This window comes from Castor canadensis, chromosome 2 (genome assembly GCF_047511655.1).
Source record: "Castor canadensis chromosome 2, mCasCan1.hap1v2, whole genome shotgun sequence".
NCBI lineage: Eukaryota > Metazoa > Chordata > Mammalia > Rodentia > Castoridae > Castor > Castor canadensis.
The window spans coordinates 181,169,380-181,191,769 of record NC_133387.1 but is presented as its reverse complement, the minus strand read 5'-3'; the positions used below and the strand labels follow the sequence as shown (position 1 = coordinate 181,191,769).

Genomic DNA, 22,390 nt, shown 5'->3' with positions numbered 1-22,390 from the left:
CCATCTTACAATGGCTCCTACCAGCTGTCCAGCTGGACTTACTTTTCAGAATCTGCCCAGCACATAATGTGCATGTTTTTGCTTGTTTCTTTTTGGTGTGTGTGTGGTGCTGGGGATGGAACTTAGGGCCATATACACGCTAGGCAAGAGCTCTACCACAAAGCTACATCCCCAGCCCATAGTTGTGATCTTTACCCCCAATTTCATTTCCTCAACTAGCGCATGAACCCTTGAGAACAGGGACCAATGCTGCTTCGTGTCATGTTCTCAACTGCATCTACTCCAACTGGTGGCTGGTGTAAGACAGGTGATCAGTATTTGTGCCCCAGATTGAATTACTCCAGACAAGGAAACCAGCCTGGGCTCAGCCTCCTCTGGAGTTAAAAGGCAGACCTTGCCTGGCATCTTTGTACATGGAAACCCATTAAGGTTCCCAGCAGCCTCCATCACTCCATGTCCCTGCTGCCTTCTTTCCTGCTCTATCCCACAACGTGGCCAGAAGGCTGTCACCAGCAGCCATTAGACAAGACAAACGGGCAGCTCCAGCTTACTGTTTCTTCCCCGACCTGGCTCTGTGTGCAGTGAGCCGCAAGTGTGACTGCCAGGCATTGTGCTGCCTGATTGTGTATTTGGCCAGCCACAACTGCCTCCAGTCAGGCCAAACAGGGTTGGGGGGGGGTCCCTCTGTGACCACACTTGAAGGAGAACACATTGGGACAGTCTTCCTCAAAAGAAACTGGGAGGAGGTAGCAAGATCCTGGGAGAGAAAGAAGTTTAAGGAGCTTAACTGGGTCTCCCAGTCAGATGTACAGAGACAAAGTGGTCATATTTATAAGGCACTAAATGTAGATCTAATTGCTGGCTATACCAGGGACTTCATAAATTTCTTCCAGGGGTCATGTCCTTTATTTAACTGTGGGAGTGTGAAAGATTAACGTGAGCCATGCTGTGAAAGTCTAGCCATGAACACACATCAAACAAGTCTAGAAAGCACACATGCCAAACAAGTGCCCAGCTCAGGCCCAGCTCACTACCAGGGACACTGACAAGGGGAGCCATGACTCCTGCTATGGCTGGTGTAGACATCAGTCCACACACAAGGAAGTAAGCAGTGCCCTGCAGCACCTGGGCACATGTGTGCCTCTACTTGCAGGCTCATCTCCATCCCCCTCCTGCTCTATGCTCTGTCCTCAGCCCATCCTCCCCCTCCTAGCCTCCTTCTAGGCCCTTGCAGCAGGCATACAGAGCTCCCATCCAGCTGAGATGCCATCCCCATCGCACATATTCCCTCCATTTATCAGAACCAAGCTTGGTAGGTAAAGTGCTTCCCTTCCATCCATGTCCAAAGGCCATTGCTCCCTCTAAAGAGTTGCCCTGGTACAACCTCCTAACACTGCCCCCCTATTGCTTCCTGTTTCAAGTCCCCACTTACCTTGTACTTGCCATTCTCTTATAGGGATGGGACTCTAGCCACACTGCCTTCCTCTCACCCTACCTTGCTCTGGTCTGATCATCCTTAGTATCCACACACCCATCCCTCCCATGCCATTACCTTGGGGATCCTTGGCTTCCTCCCCTGTGCTGGCCTTCTATCCCACTCCATTTTATGGTCACAGCTGCACTCTGGGTCATGACAGCCCTTGGTTATCTGCTTCTTAAACCTTACATTACTAAACTCCATGGTCTAAAACAGCCCCCTAACCATCCATTCTGGAGTACCTCACTCCCATAATTCCTGTTCTTCTACTAAGCTCTTGAAGTAAAGCTGGTCTGATTGGAGAGGGGCTGTAAATCTAAAATACATGTTAGAGTTTAAAGTTTTAGTGTGGAAACAAGAATATAAAATATCTCAAGTGATTTTTGTATTGATTAGATGTTGACATAATACTATTTGGAAAATTTGGTTTAATTTCGTAATCTTACTCGTTTCTTTTGACCTTTTCTGATGTGTCCACTAGCACATTAATAAACATGTTTGTAGCTTGTGCTATATTTCTGTTGGGCAGCACTGAGTTGGAATACAAGTTGAGCCATAATAACAATGAGACCTTAAATTGCAGTTGCTCAAAGGTGGAAGTATATTTCTCATACACAAGTCTGGGGGTAAGTGGCAGTCCAAGGATGGATGGTGATGGGCCATGCTGTCATCAGCACCTTGTGGTTTCCATAAGGTGATTGTCACCATTCTAGCCAGCCAAAAACGGAAGGAGAGTCCAGGGCACAGTGATGATCTGGGTATTCCAGTCTCCTCCACTCACATCTGCCCGCCCAAAGTCAGCCCACAGCCTCCCTGAGCTCAGGGGAGGCTGGTAAATGCAGTGCCTGGCTGGGAAGCCATCTTTCAGTTAAAACTCAAGGCGCTGGTTTAATAGAATGAAGAGGAAAAAGGACCCAGGGGAGGTGAGCAGTCTATTCATATTTCCCTCCTTCTTGCCCTGCCATCTTGGAGGAGGAGTCTGTTCTGTCATCCCTGGTGAACTTACCTTGCTCCAGGCTCTTTCTCTGTCTGCCTTTTATGTAGCTTATTGGAAAAATGCCTCCTTTCTCCTGGCATAGTCACTCCCCCTCCCACTGACTTCTTTTTCTGAGTCCCTTTCATCTTAGTTTAAAAACCTTTCCTTGGACCTTGTGATGGACGCCACCTGTTGTCATTGTCATCGAGTTTCTTCTCTTCCAAGACAAGCTGCTTAACTCTCTATTTCTCTCTTACTCCTCCACCTGCTCTCCCCACCTCTCCACTGGAAAAGTTCTTACTAATGTCCTCAGGGACCTCCTAATTGCCATATATTATGCAAAGTCCTCAGTCTTTGTTTTATTTAACTTATAGCCTACTTAGATTCTCTGGCCTAACCACTGCTTCTCAATCTTTCCACACACTCCCCACCCAGGGATCGAGTCTCCAAGGTCTTAGCCTTGTTCCTCTTCTCCTCTTGTTCACCACTCAATGCTGGATCCAAATTGTCTGTTCCATGCACAACCTTCACCCTGAAGACTCTCAGATCTGTGTCTAGCCTGGACTGTTTTCTGGAGAGCCAGGCCAGTAACTTTGACTGAACACTGTGCCTCACACTTGATGGTTTCCTTCTCCAAATACAGAAAAGACCAACCCTCATCTCTACCACCCTGTACTCTATCCTGGTCAGTAATATCATCAACTAAATGTAAAGGAAGCCTAGAGCCTACCTCATTATCTCAACCCACCCCACCGCACAATATTACTACTGATTCTACCTCATTAATCTCACTTGAATCTGCCTCATTTCTTTGATCCTCCTTGCCCTGTCCCTCACTACCTGCCTCATTTCTCTCCCCTGGACTATTAAAATAGCACCCAGGTGGGTCATTCCAGTCCAGCTCATATTTCTCCTCTCTCTCTCTCTCTCTCTCTCTCTCTCTCTAGTATATCTACAAGGGGAATCACTATAAAATGTAAACTTTAAAATGTCATGGTCTGCTGAAAGTTCTCTGGCAGTTCCTCAGCACCTTCAGGGTACCTACTACTCCAAACCCCTAGCAAGTCATTCGTGCTCTGGCTCTTCTCTTCCCACCCAGCCTCCCCTGCCAGGTGGCCCCAGGCTTCCTCATACCCTGGGTGCTCCACACTTTGCACATGGCTTCCATGGGAAACTCAATGACTTCCTTCAAGGCTGCCTATTTTGTGAAGCCTGGCAGGCAGTAGGATCTTAGCACGTATGTGTTAGATAGATGCATGAGGCCTTCCCTAAAGCTTCCCCCATCACCCAGGAGAGTCTGGTTTTTCTTTACTTGTGCTTCCTAGAAGTCTGTGATTCTCTTTATGGAAGTGCTTGCTTGATTGTATAATAAAGGTCTGGCTCACTCCCACCCCCAAGGATGTCCTTGTGAACCAAGGACACACAGTCTTCCTTGCCTTTGATTTCCTGGCACATGAATGCCTGCTCTATGGCTGGAGCCTAATAAGATTTTGTGTGTCACTTACCATTTTTGGTTGTGGCTATTTGTTTATGTGGTCATGTCTTCCTTTGGACACTTTGAAAGCAGAAACATAGCTATCCTTCTCTATATATCTAGTGCCTTAATTAGAATAAGTGGTTGCTGGATAGTTGCTGGGTTGACAAATAAAGGAAGAATTGAATGCATCAATGTCCTATTTGGGTTACAAAGTTCAGGATGAAGTGCTAAATGAATGGTACAGGCAATAAATGCTTTGGGGGATTTGAGAAGGGTTAATAATCCATGCAGCTGGAGCAGTTCAGTCTTGCTGGGGTTCAGGTAGGAGTTGGCCATGACAATAGGATGCTCTTTAGGTAGCATTTGGATATGGATACAGAAAAGCTCAGAACATTCCAGGAGGAAGATACACATAGAGAATAAAAGCACAAGGCAAAGTGACATGCCCTCTTGGATATTCAGTGAGGATCACCTAGATGCAGCTAAGTAGCCATAGAATTTAGTGGAATGTGAGCCTGGAAAGTCATGTTGGGGCCAGACTGTGGAAGGTCTAGGAGCCAGGATGGAGATCTGTAGTGGGGAGTAGCTACATTGGTGTGAGTATAACTGAGGCAGAGAAAAGTTCTGGGAATTCAGGAGAAAAGGAGGGTGGTGACAGAGGGAACAGAAAATGGGCAGTGGATGGGAAGTAGGTATCCTAGCAGTACTCAGTGACTGAGCAGATGGAATAACCAAAGGGATGGGGAGAGTGTAAGACAGCTCTGTCAGGAATTTGCATATAACAACTGTGCTATTAATCGAAGCTGGGAATTAAGAAGGAGCCCCAATTCTATGAAAAGATAATGGGTTATATTTGGAAGGCAGAATTTGGAAAGCGGTCCTATGGGACATTTCCCAGTAGCAGCCAGAAATAAGAGTCTAAGAAGTGGGTAAGAAATCGGGCCTGGAGGTAGGGATTCTGGCATTACCTGCTTGAAGCTAATAGTTAAAAATTAGAAAGTTTCTTAAGAGAGAAAGTAAACAATGAAGAGCGAGTGGACTGAGGACTAGATCCAGGTTTGGGGGACACTCATAACTAGGCTTCTATAGAAGAGAGAGGGGGAGCTAGGGAAGAAGTTGGATGTATGAAAATTCCACTTCTGTATCCTTGCCAACCCTTGGTATGGTCAAGGCTTTTCATTTCATCCATTCTAATAGGGTTGTAGTAATATCTCATTATGGTTTTAATTTGCATTTCCCCAATGACTAATGATTTTAAGCATAGTTTCCACCCACCCATATAACTTCTTTGGTGAAGAGTCTATTCAAATCTATTGTTGCTCATCTTAGAAAATTGGGTGGTTTTCTTATTACTCTGTCTTGAAAGTTCTTTATGCATTCTAGATAAAAGTCCTTTATTTAGTATAGGCTTTGTATATAATATTTTCTTCCAGTTCAAGGTGTGTCTTTGTAGTAACAGTGTCTTGAAAAACAGATACTTGTAATTTTGGTGAAGTCCATTTTACTGATTTTTTTAACTATAGGGCTGTGCTTTTATGTTATTGTTAAGCCTTTGTCTAACTCAAAGTCACATGAAAAATTTCTTCTGAATGTTTTATAGTTTTAAATTTTACCTTTAGGTCTGTGTTAATTTTTGCATATGGTGTGAGATGGAATTTAAAGTTATTTTTTTCTTTAACATGGATATCATATTGTTCCAGCATAACTTGGTCAAAAGACCTTTTTTCATTGCATCTTTGTCAGAATCATTGTTTCATATCTGTATGGGTCAGAGTGCCAATTCTGAGGGAAGAAGTAAAAGTTGGCATAAAATTCCACAAAAGCCAAGGCAAGTTGGCTCAAACATTTATGAAGTATGTGTTGTTGCTAGATGAAGTACCAGGCACTGGGGATAGAAAGAATTAAAGAGTGCAAGTTGATTGAACCGATGATTGAAATATGGTATAAGAGACTTGGGTTTCCGTGAAAATACAGGGCTGTGGAGCTTGGTCAGCCTGAAGCTTGGTTCAGGGAAGGCTTCCTGGAGGAGGGACACTTCACTACTTTTACCAAGTAGAGATGAGCAGGAAAGCAGAATGTAAGGAAAGAGAGAGGGGGTGGTCTTGTCTGCCATGCCAAGGAATTCCATGTATTCTGAAGGCAAAGCCTCTTTAAGCAGGGTTAAGACTGCCAAGTGATCACTCTGGCAGCTATATGACCCAGGAGTGCTAGGATGGTAGTGTAGGAAACTAGGCAAGAGTAAGAGGTTGCAGATAGGGCTGGTGGAATGACTCAGGTGGTAGGGTGCCTACCTAGCAAGTTTGTAAGCCCTGAGTTCAAACCCCAGTACCACTAAAAAACAGCAACAAAAAAAAAAAAAAAAAAGAAGAAGAAGAAGAAGAGGTTACAGATAAGTAACTGAGTGAAAGGACAGAGGAGGACAGAGGTGTTAGCATGAGAGAGAGAAATAGACTGATTGGAGAAATACTGAGGGAGTGGAACCAGAAGAGGCTGAGGACTGGTTTTGAGGGTGAGGAGTTAGGGTGAGGCACAATGCTGCCATTTACTAAGCATGGGAAAATGGCAGGAACCATAGAGGAGGGAAGTGGGTGAGTCTAGTCTGTGTCTTGATCAGCTTAAGATGCTCTTTGACATTTACCTGGAGACATCAGCTGGCTGTTGGAGATGTGCATTACATCCCCAAGGAGGAGGCTGCAAACAAGAGAGATCACTTAGGAAATAAAGCCAGAAGAGGGCTCTGCAGAAAGCCTGGGAATCCATCCATATTAAAGGACAAGCAAAAGAGTGTACCTGCAGGAATGGCCAGAGAATTAGGAGAGCCCTAGGAGAGTATCTTCATGGAAGCCAAGGAGGTTGAGGGCCTCAGGACTCTCAGATGCACACGAACACTGGTCTAGGAGCAGCCTAACAGAATGGTCCAGCAACTCACAGGCTTGAACCAGGATGCCACTGAAAGCTGTCTGATTTTGGGCAAGTTGATTAACCTGTCCCTTTCTCACTTGTCTCATCTGTCAAACAGAATAGTACATTGTAGGCTGTGTGAGGATTAAATGAGATATATTTGATGATCTTAGAACAACATCTGGTAGTCATAAACAATAATGCCAGCAAGCCATATAATTACACAAGCAATCAAATGTGTCCACCAATTTTCTCAAACTGGTTGTTGATGTTGATTTTGTGTGCAGCTTAAGTGAGGTGGTGTGGACAGAAAGCAGGTTGCAGTGGGTTGAGGAGAATTTGGATGAAACTGAATTCAGCAAACACTAAGGAACCAATGGAGAAGCCTGGCTTGAACTGAAGGTGGAAGGGCCAACCAGAGGAGACGTGCTGTCAGTGTAGTTATTTTAGGGTCTTCATGGGACCTTGACCATGTTTAAGTATAGGGAGACAAGCTGGTTTGGGAGTGACTGAAGACAAAGGAGAGAAGGGAGGTGGACTGTGACAGAAAGAGCAGGGCAGGCCCAGTGGGGCTCACCAGAAGAGGGACCTTTGTTCTCTGCACCTGCTAGGAAAGTGTTGGGAGCTCAGAGTCAAGGCACTTCCCTGAGGGTGGCCTTAGAGTAATCAGTTTGTGGGTCAAGAATGGGGAATGGTGCTGGGCAACAGCTAGAGGTGAAGGTTCATGTAATAGGTTGAATTGTGCCCTTGAATTCGTATGTAGAATTCCCAAACCCCAATGCTTCAGAATGTGGCTGTATTTCAAGAATATCTTTAAGGAGGTAATGATGATTTTCAAATGAGATCATTAAGGTGGGTGGGCCCTATTCCAGCACAACTGTTGTCCTCATAAGAAGAGATTAGGACACAGACAGACACAGAGGGAAAAGACAGAGGGAGGAGATGACCATTGACAGGCCAAAGACAGAGGCCTCAGATGAAACCAACTCTGCTACACTTCAATAATTCCAGGCCTCCAGTCTCCAGAACTGTGAGAAGCTAAGTTTCTATTGTCAAAGCCACCCTTTGTTGTGGCTGCTCCAGCCTGTGAATGCAGTCTATGACATGAGAAGGAGCTGGCTGGGTGAGACCTGGGGACAATGATGCCCAGTGTGGGACACTAGGTGAAGAAGAAAGTGTGTGACCCATAGGTGGTACAGGAATGCATGGTGGTGACCCCCAGTGGGAGGGATGACCAAGAACAAGGGGAGAAGGGAAGGCACTGAGAGGACAGAACTAATGGAGGAGCTGGTGTCAGGTGAGTGTTTGGGCTGGGGCTGTGGACCCATAGTTGGAGAGCCAGCATGGGTCAGCCGGGGAGCAAAGCTAACCAGCTCCCAGGGCTCAAGCAATTCCTTTTTCTTGTTAGCACAGAGCTGATACAGACTAGCCAAACAGCCGCAGGCAGTGTTACAGAACCTGCCCATAAAGACTCTTCAGTAAAACCTCTTTATTCCCCCCTTAAAGAGCTGAGAGTTATTGAAAGGACTGGAATCTTCAGCAGTGAGCCTTAGAGAAACCCTGGGATTAAGGAGGCTGATTTTTCAACTGAGGGGCTGCTCCTGGGCTGTTGAGAATATGTGGAGGGAGAGCAAGGCCCATTTCAGTTTGTGCAGGTGAGCAGAGAACAAGAGGACACAGCCAGCCTCAGGTTCCCTAGAGGCTTTGCTGGGTCGTTGGTCCTGCAGACCATGCCCAGGGGCTGCCATCAGTCATCAGATCATCCACTGCTGGCACAGCATCCCTGGGTACCATATCCCCATATCTGCTGTAGGGGATGAAAAACCAAGGGCCTTATACTGTTTATGTACTCAGTAGCTATTCATTGCAAGCCACTGTGTGTTCACAATCATGAAACAGGTCATGTGTGGTCTGTACCCTCAGTTGTCTAGGGAGAAAAGCTAGGTTACAAATAGGCACAAATTCAGGGAGCTCAAGGGAATGGGAAATAATTTAGGCTGGGGAATCTGGAAAGACATGGTGGAAGGTGGGATTACTTTGAGCTTCTAAGGTATAAGCAGCTGAGGACACACACAGGTACAGATGGACAGGTATGCCCTATCCAAGGGGCTGGGAAGATGTCTGGAAGAGGAGGATCTGAGGGAGTAGAAGAGGCCTGGCAGGGAAAGGAGGGAAAAGGAAGGGACAGTGTCAGCAAAGTCATGGGGAAGGAACATAGGCCAGTCTATGTTCCTTCAGTCATCATGGGGAGTTGAAAGGGTTGCTGTGGCCCCCAAAGATGAGAAGAAGTCAGACTGTGGAGGGCCTGAGGCACTTGTAGACTTTCGATTGGGACCCGGACTTCAGACTGAAATAAGGAGGTCCTGAGGTCTTTGAGCAGGTCAGTGGCCATGCACTTGCTCCTGGTTAGTCCTAGCAACACTCTTTAGGGATAAGCTGGAGACTGCTGCAGTGGTTAGAGCCAGAGGGCCCCAGGGGAGGCACCCTCTCCAGAGCACACAGGCCTGGGATGAGAACAGGGGAAGAGCTTGGGGGTCAGGATGGGCACAGTCAACAGGCCGCTCTTTGCTTGGCATCAGCCTCTGATCTCAGCAAGAACTGGTCAGAGAACACAGTGGTAGGAAAAGGCACAAGGTGAATGCAAAGGACCCTGGCCTCCTGACATCAAGAAGGCATGTTGAGTTGACCTGGGTTGGAGGAATCATGGAGCATTGAGTCCCTCTGACTGGAAAGAGGGGTGGGTCCTGGTTCCTGCACAGGTCTCACCAACCTCAGCCCTGTCCTTGTTACAGCCCAGAACTCCCAGCTTCACCGTGGCTGCTGTTTGACTTCTGTGCAGAGCAGTCCCTAGGGCTGGAAGATATGCTGGCTCATACTGTTCCTCATTTGGCAGTGACTGGGAACTCTGAACATTCTGGCCTAGCCGGGCAGCCAGGCCTGAGGGACATGCACGGGCCAGGAGCATCCGCTGCACATTAAGTCTTGAGCATGCTGCTCTCCTCCATCCATCTGGCCCCTCTCCTGGGACTGCTGAAGAACAAGTGTGCTGTTTGGTAAACGCCTGTTGGGGACATGTTGATGTCCCATGAGAGCCTAAGCCTCTTTGGCGTCCATGGCCCCATTTTCACCCTAATTACCTTGATCCAAGTGTGTTTGATGCCAGCCAACCACCCAGTCAAGTCTCTTCCCAGCCATAAGTTAATCGCTGTCTTGAACTAAAACCTTAATGAAAAGTGTTACCCAGAATGGTGGGGGGAGTAGGGAGGGTAGGATTTTGGATCTTAGCAACTACCTGCCAAATAGGTCCCTGCTAAATCAAACTTGTGGGGAGGGAAAGGAAAGAGGGGTGCAGAGGGACCTACAATTCCTTTACTATAAGATCCCACCTCCCTATTCCCCCTGCCTATTAACCCATGTCACAGAGCATCCAGAGATGCTCTGTGAGTTGATTGTATTGGACATTACATGGCTGGCTGGGATCCTACACATCTGGGTTTCTATAAACACATTGTCTTAATCAGCTCAGGCTTCAAAGTGAGACATCACAGGCTGAGTGGTTTAACAGTAGAACTTTATCGCTTGCTATTCTGGAGAATGGAAGTCCAAGATCATGGGGATGTCCAGTGTGGTTTGTGGAGAAAGAGAAAGAGGTGTGGGGGAAGGGGAGAGGGAGCAAGAAAAAGAGAAAGCTCTTTTGAGAGGAATACCATGAGATCAAGAACCAGCCCACACAATCTCATTTAACCTTAATTACCTCCTGAAGGCCTTATTTCCAGTTGCACACATTGCGAGTTAAGGCTTCAACACAACAAGGGGAACCCAGTGAAGACCATAACATACATCCTGAACGTGTCCTTTGCAAAAGAAGAGAGAACAGATGGAACCAATTGGCTCTGGAACAGACCCTCAGATGTGTGTTCTTGTAATTGTGCCTTTTGTGTACTGGTGGGGCAGGGGAAAGTCCAATGTGACACCCAAGTCCAAACAAGGAGGAAAGGTTTGTTTTTATTCATGGTTTCTGTCCATAGTTGCTTGACCCTGTTGCTTTTGGGCCTGTGGCAAGCAATACATTATGGTAGAAGGTGCATGGCAGAGGATGCTGCTCAGTTGTGGCTAGGATGTGCGTGGCGGGGGAGGGGATTTCAATACTCTCTTCAAGGGCACGCTTCCAATGACCTAACTTCCTTCCACTAGACCCCACCTCCTTAAGGTTCAACACCTCCCACTAGCACCATGGACTGGGGACTAATCCTTTAGCTTATAGCTGTCTGGGGGACATTTAAGATTCACACCATAATAGGCATTTTGAGAGATTATGTTATTAATTTATCTTAGACAGGTGATTTGTTGAATATCTACTAGGTTGTAGACAGAAAGTTGGTAACAGCGAGCTCACATGACACAAAGGGAAATATTTTAGACTGCCTCTAGTCTAAAAATCTCACTAGGGTTTGGAGGGGTAGAGTGAAGGAAGCAAAGAAATTATGTGGGAAAAATTCTGTTCAGGGTCCACCCTGTTACTGTTAGTTCTCAGAGTTCATTTGCCTTGGTAACACTTCCTTCACAGTGCCTACAAGGCTCACGTATCCTTCCTTTTTACGAGAAGGAAGATGAACCATGGCTCAGGATGCAGGGTGTGAAGTCAGGGCAACCTCAGACCACCTCCTTATCTGGTGCTCACCAGCTCTGAGAATGTGGGAAGGCCATCAGATTTCTCTTACTGGCAATTTCTGGTCTCCACGTAAAGATAAGACACCCACCTCACAGAATTGTTCTAGGATTGAGACTGAGTCCACTAAGCAATTACACCAGCATTGTCACTGAATGAATGCATACCAATTAATATAAAACTCATGTGTCATGGATCCAGGGTCTCCTTCCCATGACTCAGCTGGGTGGCGCTGCCAAATCCCGACATTCTGGATGTCTCGTTCTCTTGCCATAGGCCACCCTAATCATCTCTATTGTGTTTTTGACTGTGAAACATTTTTCCCTACGTCAAATCTTATATGCAACCCCAATATCCATCACTGATGGATTTGTGGAATTGTGATCATCAAAGCAGGCATGGGGATAGACACACCAAGACAGCTTCCTGTCTGTTTCTAGAAGGAGCTCTAGTAGTCTACCAAGGAACACCTTTTGAGGCCCGTTGTCCTACTAGTTACAAGGTCATCTTGGTGCAGCACAGGGTACTGTTTTGGTTTCCATTTCATTCTGGTCTTTCTCCCTGAGGTTACCTTGGAGGAGGTTTAGGTGTCTCCAGGCTTGTCAGTTACACAGTGACAGTCCTTTGTCACCACTGCAGGTGGATAATGGACTCAGGTATGCCTGGACTTTGCTAGGTAATTCATAGAGGCCCACTTTATTGCCTAGATCTTGGGATGTGTCTCTGTTGGCCAATGTATAGCCCTCTGCACAATAATAATTATTATTCAATGAGGTTGTACATATAAATAAATCCACAAATCAGGAAAAATGCTTTGTAATATTCTGGGTCCTGGCTTTTGATGTGTGAGATGTTGACAGTAAGCATCAGAATGATGTACAAAAAAGACATCATAGAACCTGGACCTCTCTGTCGACCCCTGCCCCTTGTCAACAGAGTTTGTCTGGCTTGATTTCCCATGTTTCCTTCAACTTCTGAACAATGGGTTTGATATTTCTTTTTCCCTATAATGGCTTTATTGAGAGGTAATTCTCATATCACATAATTCACCCACCTAAAGTGTCCAATTCAGTATTTTTACTACACTCACAGAGTTGTGCAACCATCACCATAATCAATTTTAGAACATTTTCCTCACCCCCAAAAGAAGCACCCCCTACTCATTAGCAGTCACTCCTCATGTTCCACAAAGTCTCCCAACTCTAGACAACCATAAATCTGCTTTCTATCTCTGTGGATTCACCTAGGCTGGATATCTCCTATAAATAGAACGAGTCAATTTGTAGTCTTTTGTGTCTGGCTTTCACTCAGCATAATGTTTTCAAGGTTCATCCATGCTGTACACATATCAATACTTTATTCCTTTTTATTGTCAAATCCACTGCATAGAAAAAACACATTTTACTTATCCATCAATTGATGGACATTTTGGATGGTTTCCACTTCTTTGCAGTTATGAGAAATGTTGCTCTTACATGTGTGTGTGAAAGTTTTCCTGTGTAGATTTTCATATTTGTAACTTACCCTCTCAAGAGAATTAGGGATCTCAGGAGCTAGATTTATTAAGTGCCTACTGTGTGCAGGATACTGTGTTGCGCACATACCATCTCATGTAATTTTCATGTAGCTGAAGGTGTAGTTTTCCTCCTTTTCCAAGTGAGGAAACTGAGGTTTGAACTCAGTTTCAAGTGGTGGAACTGGAACCCAAACTCAGTTCTCTGTGGTACCATAACACTTATCTTTCACACTCCTCCAAAAAGCTGATTGTCATACTGGTTAAGCCCATATGATAGGTCACCTACCTACACTGCTTGAATTGAATCCTCACACCAACCTGTGAGTTAGTCGTACTATTACTACTGTCTAAAACAGTTCAGAGGGCTAGAGGTGTAACTCAAGTAGCACAAGGCCCTGAGTTCAAACCTCAGTATCACTGAGAGAGCGAGAGAGACAAGACAGAGTGACAGAGAAAGAGAGAGAGAGGTTCAGAGAAGCTGCATAGCTTACCTGGGTGACATGGATCATGGGCGTCACAGCCTGGGTACCAGTATTCAGCAGTGTCCTGCAGCTGCTCCTGGCCCCACAGCTCTCCCTTAAAAACCCAGTTTTCTCTAGCCTTCTCTCACCTCAGAAAGAGTTTCTTATATGCCTAGAATTCCATTTTCAAAGGGCAGCACACATGTACCTGCCTGTATGCACTTAGACATGTATCCAAGGGTGTCACCGTGCCTGGGACCTCAGACAGATAGGACCCCTTGTGACCCTCTGTTGGCATTGCAGGGTTCCTGAGGTATATGCCCACTGTAAAATTCACTGCTACATCTGCCTGAAAGCCAAGACCCTGAAGCACATAGAGAACTTGCACTGGGACAAGTTCTGAAATTGTCAAGGTGGACAGAAATGTGGGAAGCTACCTGGAAGAGAAAGATGGAAATGGGGGGAGGCTGGAGAAGAGGAAGGGGATTGGTAGCATGTGGCAATACCAACTGTCTCCATGTGGTTGCCTGCCCACAGCTGCTATCTTGGACGACCCCATGGAATGCAGCAGAGGGGAGCGGCTGTCCATCACCCTGGCCAAGAACCGCATCAACCGCGCTCCTGAGAGGCTGGGCAAGGCCAAGGTCGAAGTGGACATCTTTGAACTTCTCAGAGACAGCGAGTACGAGACTGCAGAAACCAGTACGTAGAATGGACAGGGCTGGTGGAGGACAAACTGTGATGTGAGCCACACCCACTGCCAGGCCTCTGTTACAGATATCCCTAGGGGAGGGAGAAAAACATGTGCCAGGAGACTCTCTGCCTGGAATACACTCCCAGTTTTGCTGTCAATTACGTGTACAATAGAATTAAGACAGAATGCTCATTCATTCATCTACTCATTCATTCATTCCCTCATATAAACTGAGTCATTCATCTCCTGCACATTTTGTACACCTGAATGAAATCTTATGCATGATTAAAAAAGAACTGAGGCCAGCCTAAGGGTAGCTTAGCCATTGCCCAGCTGACAGTCTTGCTTTTTCTGTGCTAAGGGCAGCATTGTGGGCGGAAACTGGGACTTGGGATAGAGTTTGGCCTTAGATAAGTCATTTAGCCGACCTCTGCCTCAGTTTCTCCATCTGTAAAATGGATGTGCTGGGTTCTACTTTTCAAATCTTATGAGTTGTTGTGAATTTAAATTACTTAAAATATAGGAGAAAGCTCTGTGAATTGTTTTACAGATATACATATTAGGTCACTCAAGTGACACATAAGAGAAGCCTCGTATGTACTGGGTACCACTTTTAGTTCTAACAATAGTCTGAGAATGGGGTGCTATTTCCTCTGTTTTAGAAAAGAGACTGAGATTTAAAGACACTGAATAATTTGCCTGACCACAGCACTAGTCAAGGACTGAGCTGGTCCTGGCTCTGGCAGACCCAGTGCACAATCTATTCTACCTCTCTATGCTCCTCTGGCATTTTGCTGGTATTACCTTGGCGACTTTATAAACTCCCACCCAAGTGAGTGGGCCAGCATCTTGTAGCTAAGATGGAAGTAAACAGTTCCAGTGTAGAAGGATGGTGAAATGCTATGTTAGTCAACTTCCTGCCACTCTTACAAAGTACTTGAGGTAATCAAATTTCAAAGAGGAAAGGTTTACTTTGATTCATAGTTCTGGAAGTTTTAGTCTATGACTGATTGGCCCCATTACTTTTGGCTTGTGGAGAGGCAGAACGTCACAGAAGGAGTATGTGATAGAGAGAGTTGCTCACCTTATGGTGACTAGGAAGCAACAAGAGATAGGAAGGGGATGGGCCAGGGTCCCAAGATCCCCTTCAAGCACACACGCCCAATCATCTAACTTCCTTCCACCAGGCCCCACTTACTAAGGGTTTCACACCTCCCAACTTCACCACAGGCTGGTGACCAAGCCTTCTACACGTGGGCCTTTGGGGAACATTCAAGATGCAAACTATGGCCAGGGCTTCTCAGCCCAGGCAGACAATAGTATCTATTCCCTAAGACACTGAAGAGTTCATTTTCTAACCCATTTGAACTTGACACCCAGTGGCAAGAACAAATCAAATTTTTTAAAAAGTGCAACTTGCTTAAGCATTTATGTTCGACATCTGGTTTTCCATATGAGGATCTAGCAGTGCTCTACCCTGGGCTGTTGTAATTGCAAGAAAAGAAACTCACTCACATTGGCCCAAGCACGGCAGGTAGGATATTGTAAGGATCCAGAAAGGGGCAGAGGAAAGGATGGCAGTGGTTCCAGACCTACCAGCCTCTCTTGCTCTCCCAACTTCTTTAATGCTCTCAGATTGGGTCCAGGTTCTTCCCTCTCTGCCTTATTCATCAGGACCTGTCTCATATGGCCGCCCAGACCTGATTCACTTTGTTTATTCTTCCAGGAGGTGTAAGTGAGAACTTAATTTCTAGCATGATGCATTGGGAGCAGTGTTAGAAACATGACAGGACATGGTCCCTGTCCTCAGAGTGCACACAGTAGTGCTGCTCCCTATATCCCTCATACTCTGCATCTCCAACATAGATGATCTGATGGATCCAGCTCGCCTTGCTGAGTGGCCAGTCTCACAAACTATGGGTGTGACTAGACTTTCCTTTGGGACAGTATCCACTCCTTGTCTAGTATTGTCACAGAGGGTGGTTCATACTGTATAGAACAGGGCCATTGAGACCAGTAAGACCTATGGATAAAGATTGCTCCTAAGAGGGCAGAGCAGAACAAGTACCAAAATAGTTGTTATTTATCCTTTCAGTCAGTCAGTCAGTCAGTCAGTCGACCAGTAAATATTTAATGAGTATCTATTGTACCTGATCCTAGGCAATAAAGGTTCAGCAGAGAGTACTCAAAAGACCTAGTTGACATGGATGTTCATTTCTAGTATAATGAAAGGAAGACTCCCATTGCCCAAGATCTTCCAAGTAAGATCAGAAGTATGAGCACTGATTTCTTATGAATCTCCTAGACTGGTCTGCAGGGTTTCTTCATCCAGATCTTAAACAAGCCCCTAGATTTCTAACCAGCTCTCTAGTCCATACATTGAAAACCAAGCGCCTCCTTCCTTTTTTTTTCCATTCTTCAGAGCTTCCCTGGCAGAACCAAGTGTGCATATTTGCCCATTGTGGATGACATCATTAGCAGGTGTAAATTTCCTCTCCCGGTGCCCTGTGCAGCCTGACTTGGTAATGTCAGTACATCTAAAATATTAAGCCAAATTAATCAGGAGACAAAGGAAGTGGATATCTTTATTTCACGTTGCAGGGCTATGGGCATCTTTTTCTTTTTAGGCACCAAACGTTTTATTAGCAAGTAGTCCTCAGTTCAACTTTTATTGTGTGTTTGAGCCATGATTAGCATTTTGGAGAAAAGAGGGCTTCTGAAGTTTTCTAATCCAAAGGCCTTTCATCTGAAGCCAGGGTCGTCTGTCACAATGGGTTTTAAACACGACGCAGGTGGTTTACAGAAAGGTTCCAGCCCAGCTCTTTCCTTCCCAAAGTAAGGGGGCAGACGGATGGTGGGTTACCATTGTTGGCTGAAGCAGGATGGGGAGGAAGTAGATGTCAGCGGGAGGATTGCCAAAAGAGACAGGATCTCTACTTGTGTAGAGTCTGTGTGGTGTGAAGACTAGGATCATGGATTTCAGAATCAGACTGAGCAGGATTAAATCCTATCTCTACTGTTTATTAGATGAGTGATGCAGGCAGGCTGTTTAACCATTTCATGCCTCAGTCTCCAGTGATGATAATATAACCTCACTGGGTCCTTTGGAGCATTCCATGAGAAGGTGGAAAAGAGCTCACTATGATGCACAGAGTGGCAGCTATGGCTTTTGCTGTTGGCTTTTTCCTCACCCTGTAACAGTTGACCAGCTTCCTCCAGCTCTCCACATCATCTCCCCTCTCCTCTGCTTCAAGGTTTGGCCACGCCCACATGGCAGCATGATCTTCTCTGGTGGGTTAGTTAATGTCAACATCCATCATAATTGGAAAGTCTCCTTCTCTTTCCACTTTCCTGAATTTGATGAATCTGACAGCTTTGAGCCTTCACAAGTTGTGATGGGCTACCTCATGCCAGCTGCTGCTCAGTGTCACAGCCTGAGTTTTCCCTGGGATAATTTGCATTGTTAATTAAAAAATATGCCAATGGCTTTGGGGTCCCCAGTCAACTCTTCCAACCCCACACCTCTCACCCTGGGGCCAGGGACTCTGCTTCAAGATGAAAGAGAATAGTAATGATAGAAAGTAGAGGCTATGATTGAAGTTGGGGTTGTGCAGTCCAGCAGGGTACAGTGTGCCTTATTTTCAGCAATAGATGGGTTTCCAAAAACTCTGCACACATCACACTTAATGAATCACATGCAGGGTGGGCCAGTCAGTCCAGAGCAGCAGTGGTTTATTTCAAGAGTTGAAGATGTGGAAGTATAAAGAAGGTCATGACGCTGGAGTCTAGAGGTCACCCCCTCTTCTGATGGTGGAAAAGAGGCTCAGAGATGGAAGGCATCACACAGGGCATTAATTAACAGTCAACTTGAAAATGGGAAAGATACGATTAGAAAATCAACCCCCATTCTGTCTAGTTCAAGTGAATTTTCATACAGTGGGTTTAGTTAAAGTAAGGGTCACTTGTAAAGCTTCCTCCCACCCCCATGGGACTCCTCCCTCTCTGTCCTTTTACCACTATTGCCTCAGGCTTCTAGATGTTTGACTCCAACTCCCTCTACAACACGGCCCACAGATCTGAAATGAAAGGAATGGACAAGACCTATTAGGCCACCTCCCCTCCCTGCTCTGTCTTCTTCCCTTATCTTCATCTTATCTTCATCGCAGCCTTTCTTTTGCAGAAAGCTCCCATAAGGCTCGCCCTCCTCTTCTATAGATCACTGTGTCTCCTGCAGCAAATGTATTAGAGCTTAACTAAGCACCACCCCTTTACCACCCAAATAACCCGAGGCACCATCCCTGCTGCTGCCAGAGCCAGTTTGAGGCTTAATTTACTGCAGAGCTAGAAGCAGGGGCCTCACTGTTAACCCTTTGCCTTTGCCTCTGTTTGTCTTCATGAGGCGAAGCATGCCATCAGCCAGCCATGTTGTCTTCCCTTAACACCCAGAAGCACACTGGTTACAAGGCCTTCTCACTGCTCCAGTGAGCCTAGTGTGGAGCATGGTGGGTATGTGATGTTCTGGCCCTGAGGGGTGGCTCTTGCTTCATAGGCTCCTGAACTTCTGGAAGGCTCTGTGGTCATGACCTGCTGTGATTCAGAGCTGCCTTTAATAAGTGAGGGTTAGCATCCCTCCATCAGCTTAGTAGAATAAAAAGAAAAAAAGAGAAAAGAATAAGCTGGAAGACAAAGGCACACAAATAGTGATGAGTCATTCAACAAACCTTCCTTGCTCCCCTTCTCTGAGTTACCCACATCACATATGCATGATAGGGACTCAGAAATGCATTGAATTACAGAATTTAGAAATCATTAGGTCCAAAACCCTCACTTTACACCTGGGGAAACTGAGGCTTATGATCTTTTCCAGGAAGAGTTAAGGCCCACACATCCTCAAAGTGAGGTACATACTAATGGTCTCCTGAGGGTGTGTCAGGGAGTGCCTTGGAACTAGGACACATAAGGTGGTCAGGTGAGGCCTCTGGACCAGACCTTGGAATGTCAGACAGGTAAAAAGACAGTATATGGCACAATAACCTGAGCAAAGGCTTGAGCCTTGGTTAAAAGGTGGTACATTGGGGTGAGTGAAAGACAAACACATCTATGACAGACTTATACCAGACAATGGCGAAGGTCAGATTTGGAGATCAGCACTCAAACTCAGGGACTGGTGTCTCCTGAATATACCAGGATTCTAACCCTGGCTCCACCACACCTTGGACTTACATTCTGTGACCTCTGAGTCCTTGTTAGAGAATAATTAAAAGTCTCTGAAATGGGAATGATTAGCGTTCTCACTTCATGAGGCTGCTGTGATGATGAAATGAGCCACAGGCAGGGCCTGGCCCAGTGTGGGCTCTCAGTAAGTTTTATCATTCTTGTGAGGGGGAGGGGAAGAATCAGGATCACAACACCTCCCTCTTAGGGTCATCTTAAGGACTTAGGTTGATGGTGTGCCTGACTGCCTGGTGGAAATCCCAGAAAGCCCCAGTAAGTAGTGCTGCTCCTTGTGCAGTGATTTGGGGCCCAGCTGATGATTTTGCACCATATGCTGTTGGGAGGGAGGCAATCGCAGTTTCAAGTTCCCTTTAGGGAGCCCTGAGCAGGTGGGCCCACCATGGGGCATGATTGTGCAGACCTGGCCCTCCCACTCCCATGCTGCCCCTTCCCTGGCTTGGGGCCAGCAAGTCCTGTCCACTTAGTCCACTGTCCACCCACAGGGAGTCCTGGCTGGAAGGCGCTTTGGATAGCTTTGGTATAAGAGAGGAGCTGGTGCTGTCAGAATGGACTAAGATTGTTGTTGGCCTTGCTGTGAGGTGGTCAGGGTTTCCTCATGTACTCCGTGTATGGTATAAATCGGCACAAAGAGAGATCTTGCCCTTCTGCTCCTTCTGAGCTTCACCATGGAGTGTCTTTGTGCAAAGAATTCTGAGTTCTCCCAGTTCTCTCTGCGCCATGTCTCTGTCTGCCCCATAAAGCCAGGATTGTTTATCACTCAGGTTCTGAGAGTGGCTGAGTGGCTCATCTAGGGCCACCTTGTCAGAGATGAGGACCCACCATCGATGGCACCTGGGATTAATTCTTCTATCATTGGCCTCATAGTCAGCTTCTTCCTGCCCTGCCTTGCCTCTGTCTCAGGGAGAGACCTGGGGGGACTCAGGGAAGGACTGAGCTCTTTATGGACCCCTCCTTTTCAGCCCAGCTTTCTACAGGGACCTACGGTCAGACCCTGACCAGAGCTGACATTTGGAGAGAAGGATGTCCTTCTAACGGGTTGCAACACCCCATCATGCTCTTTATACTAGCCAATAATACCAGACAATTGCCTTCAGACTCTTCTGCCAGCAGGGAAACTTAGTTGTCATGACAATGTCACTTCTGTCTCCCTGTTCCCTCTCTTCCTGCTCCCCTGTGTCTCTCCCTGCTCACAGTCCTCTCTTAGGCAGCCATAGTCTGTGGAATCAGGGCCTGAGAGCTCTAGAGCTGAAGTCCTGCCTGTGAAGATGGTGCCCATTTCCAGTGAGTGGGCCCTCTTCACAGGGAATGAAAGACCCCGGGCGCAGATCCCAGGCAGGCCCCAGGCCATGGCTGCTGGTAAGATGAACCGTTTAATTTCACTGGTTCATTTGGATCATTTCAATTCAGTTGATCAAATATCTGATAAACAATTCCTTTGTGCCAGAACTGAACAGATGAGACCCCTGTCCAGTGAAGGAGATGGACACTAGACATATACGTGAGGAGCTCAGATGATCAGGCCCAGGCCCACAACCCTTGAGGTGTGGTGTGTTTAGAATCCAGAGCTTCTGAGACATTAGAAAGCTTGTGTAGTGTTTATGCCATACATTAAATAACGTCTCCAGTAATGTCCCGTACTCAAACAAATGTGTGCTTATTGTATTCCTAGGGTCACATATGGTACAGCTTAAATAAGGTTGAATATCCCTTACCTAAAACACTTGGGACTGGAAGTGGTTCCAAACTTGGGGGTAGGGGGTGGGGATTTTGGAATATTTGCATAGACTTTACTGGCTAAGAATTCCTAATTCCCAAAATTCCCAAATCCAAAATGTTTTGAGCGTTACGTCAGTGCTCAAAAAGTTTCAGGTTTCAGTTTTTGGATGTGTGGATGAGGGGTGCTTAATCAGTAAATAGCTATACATTGGTCTATTTAGATTAGATTTTGCCACCAAATGAGTTTGATGAAAACTAACCAAATTCAGACCCTTATGGATTGTGGCCTTCTATAAGAATTTATTTTTAGGAGAAATCTCCCCCTTTGGGGAGCCAACATCATGTGTGTGCTTGGGGCAGAGCTGGCTAGGAATTTAAATAATTGGGAAATTGCTCTGTTTCTCAAAGACAACAGGCTCAGATGTCTTCTTGCCCAGGGGTAAGATCTAGCTGAGCTGGGTGCTAGAAGATCAATAGGAGTTTGCCAGGTAGAAAAGCAAGAGAGTGTGTAAACCATGGTTGACTGGAATGCCAATGCACCCCTTCTCAGAAAAGTATTTTCAAATGAGTAAAATAGAACAGGTCAGGTGACCATGGAAGCAAATTATATGGAAATGCAGTTAAAATATTTTAATAGCAATACACTAATATCTGTGCAAACATTGGTGATTTCTGTTGGTGGCAAAGTTACAGAAAGTGCTAAAATACTGTGTTTTATTACCTACATTCAAAATGGAAGGAGATGCTACATTTCAGCTAGGGCTAGAGAGAACAATGATATAATTCCTCCCTCCAAAGCTCACTCCAGACTTCTCCCACAGACTGCAGACAGCAGGTCCAGAACCCCAGGCTAGGCACAGACAGCCACTTAAGGCTAGGCTGAGGTAGGAGGATGGAGACTGCCTTCTAGGAGAGCTGGCACAGGGAGAGGAAGGGCTGGGGAGACAGGGTTATGGGGAGATTAGACCTGTGGATTTTACTTGTCATCAGAAGAAAAATTTTTATTATGCCATGATATTCCTTACAATATGTTATAAAATGAATACATGCCTATTGTAGAAAGTGAAGAAACAAAAAAAAGAAGAAAATCACTCAATGTCCCAACGGCTGAGACAGTCTCCACTAGCATCTCAATTAATTGCCATTTGCTGTGGAATCTGTGTTTAAAGAACGGGTCCCAGGGGCAGCGGGGCAAGCTGCTGAATCTTCACCTGCTCTTTAGTATTTGTGTCTTTAAAATGAGGATGACAGTAATAGTACCAATTTCA

At 45.9% G+C, this 22,390-nt stretch overlaps 1 protein-coding gene across 7 annotated transcripts in view; it reads left to right on the top strand.

The window, feature by feature from the left end:
* Grik4 (glutamate ionotropic receptor kainate type subunit 4) overlaps positions 1-22,390 on the top strand; it is a 422,725-nt gene that overhangs the window by 236,754 nt on the left and 163,581 nt on the right. For all 7 annotated transcript variants that reach the window (XM_074066528.1, XM_074066527.1, XM_074066526.1 and 4 more), the window contains one exon: positions 14,015-14,179. In XM_074066528.1, the coding sequence (XP_073922629.1) occupies positions 14,015-14,179 (165 nt within the window). The remainder of the gene's footprint in view (positions 1-14,014; positions 14,180-22,390) is intronic.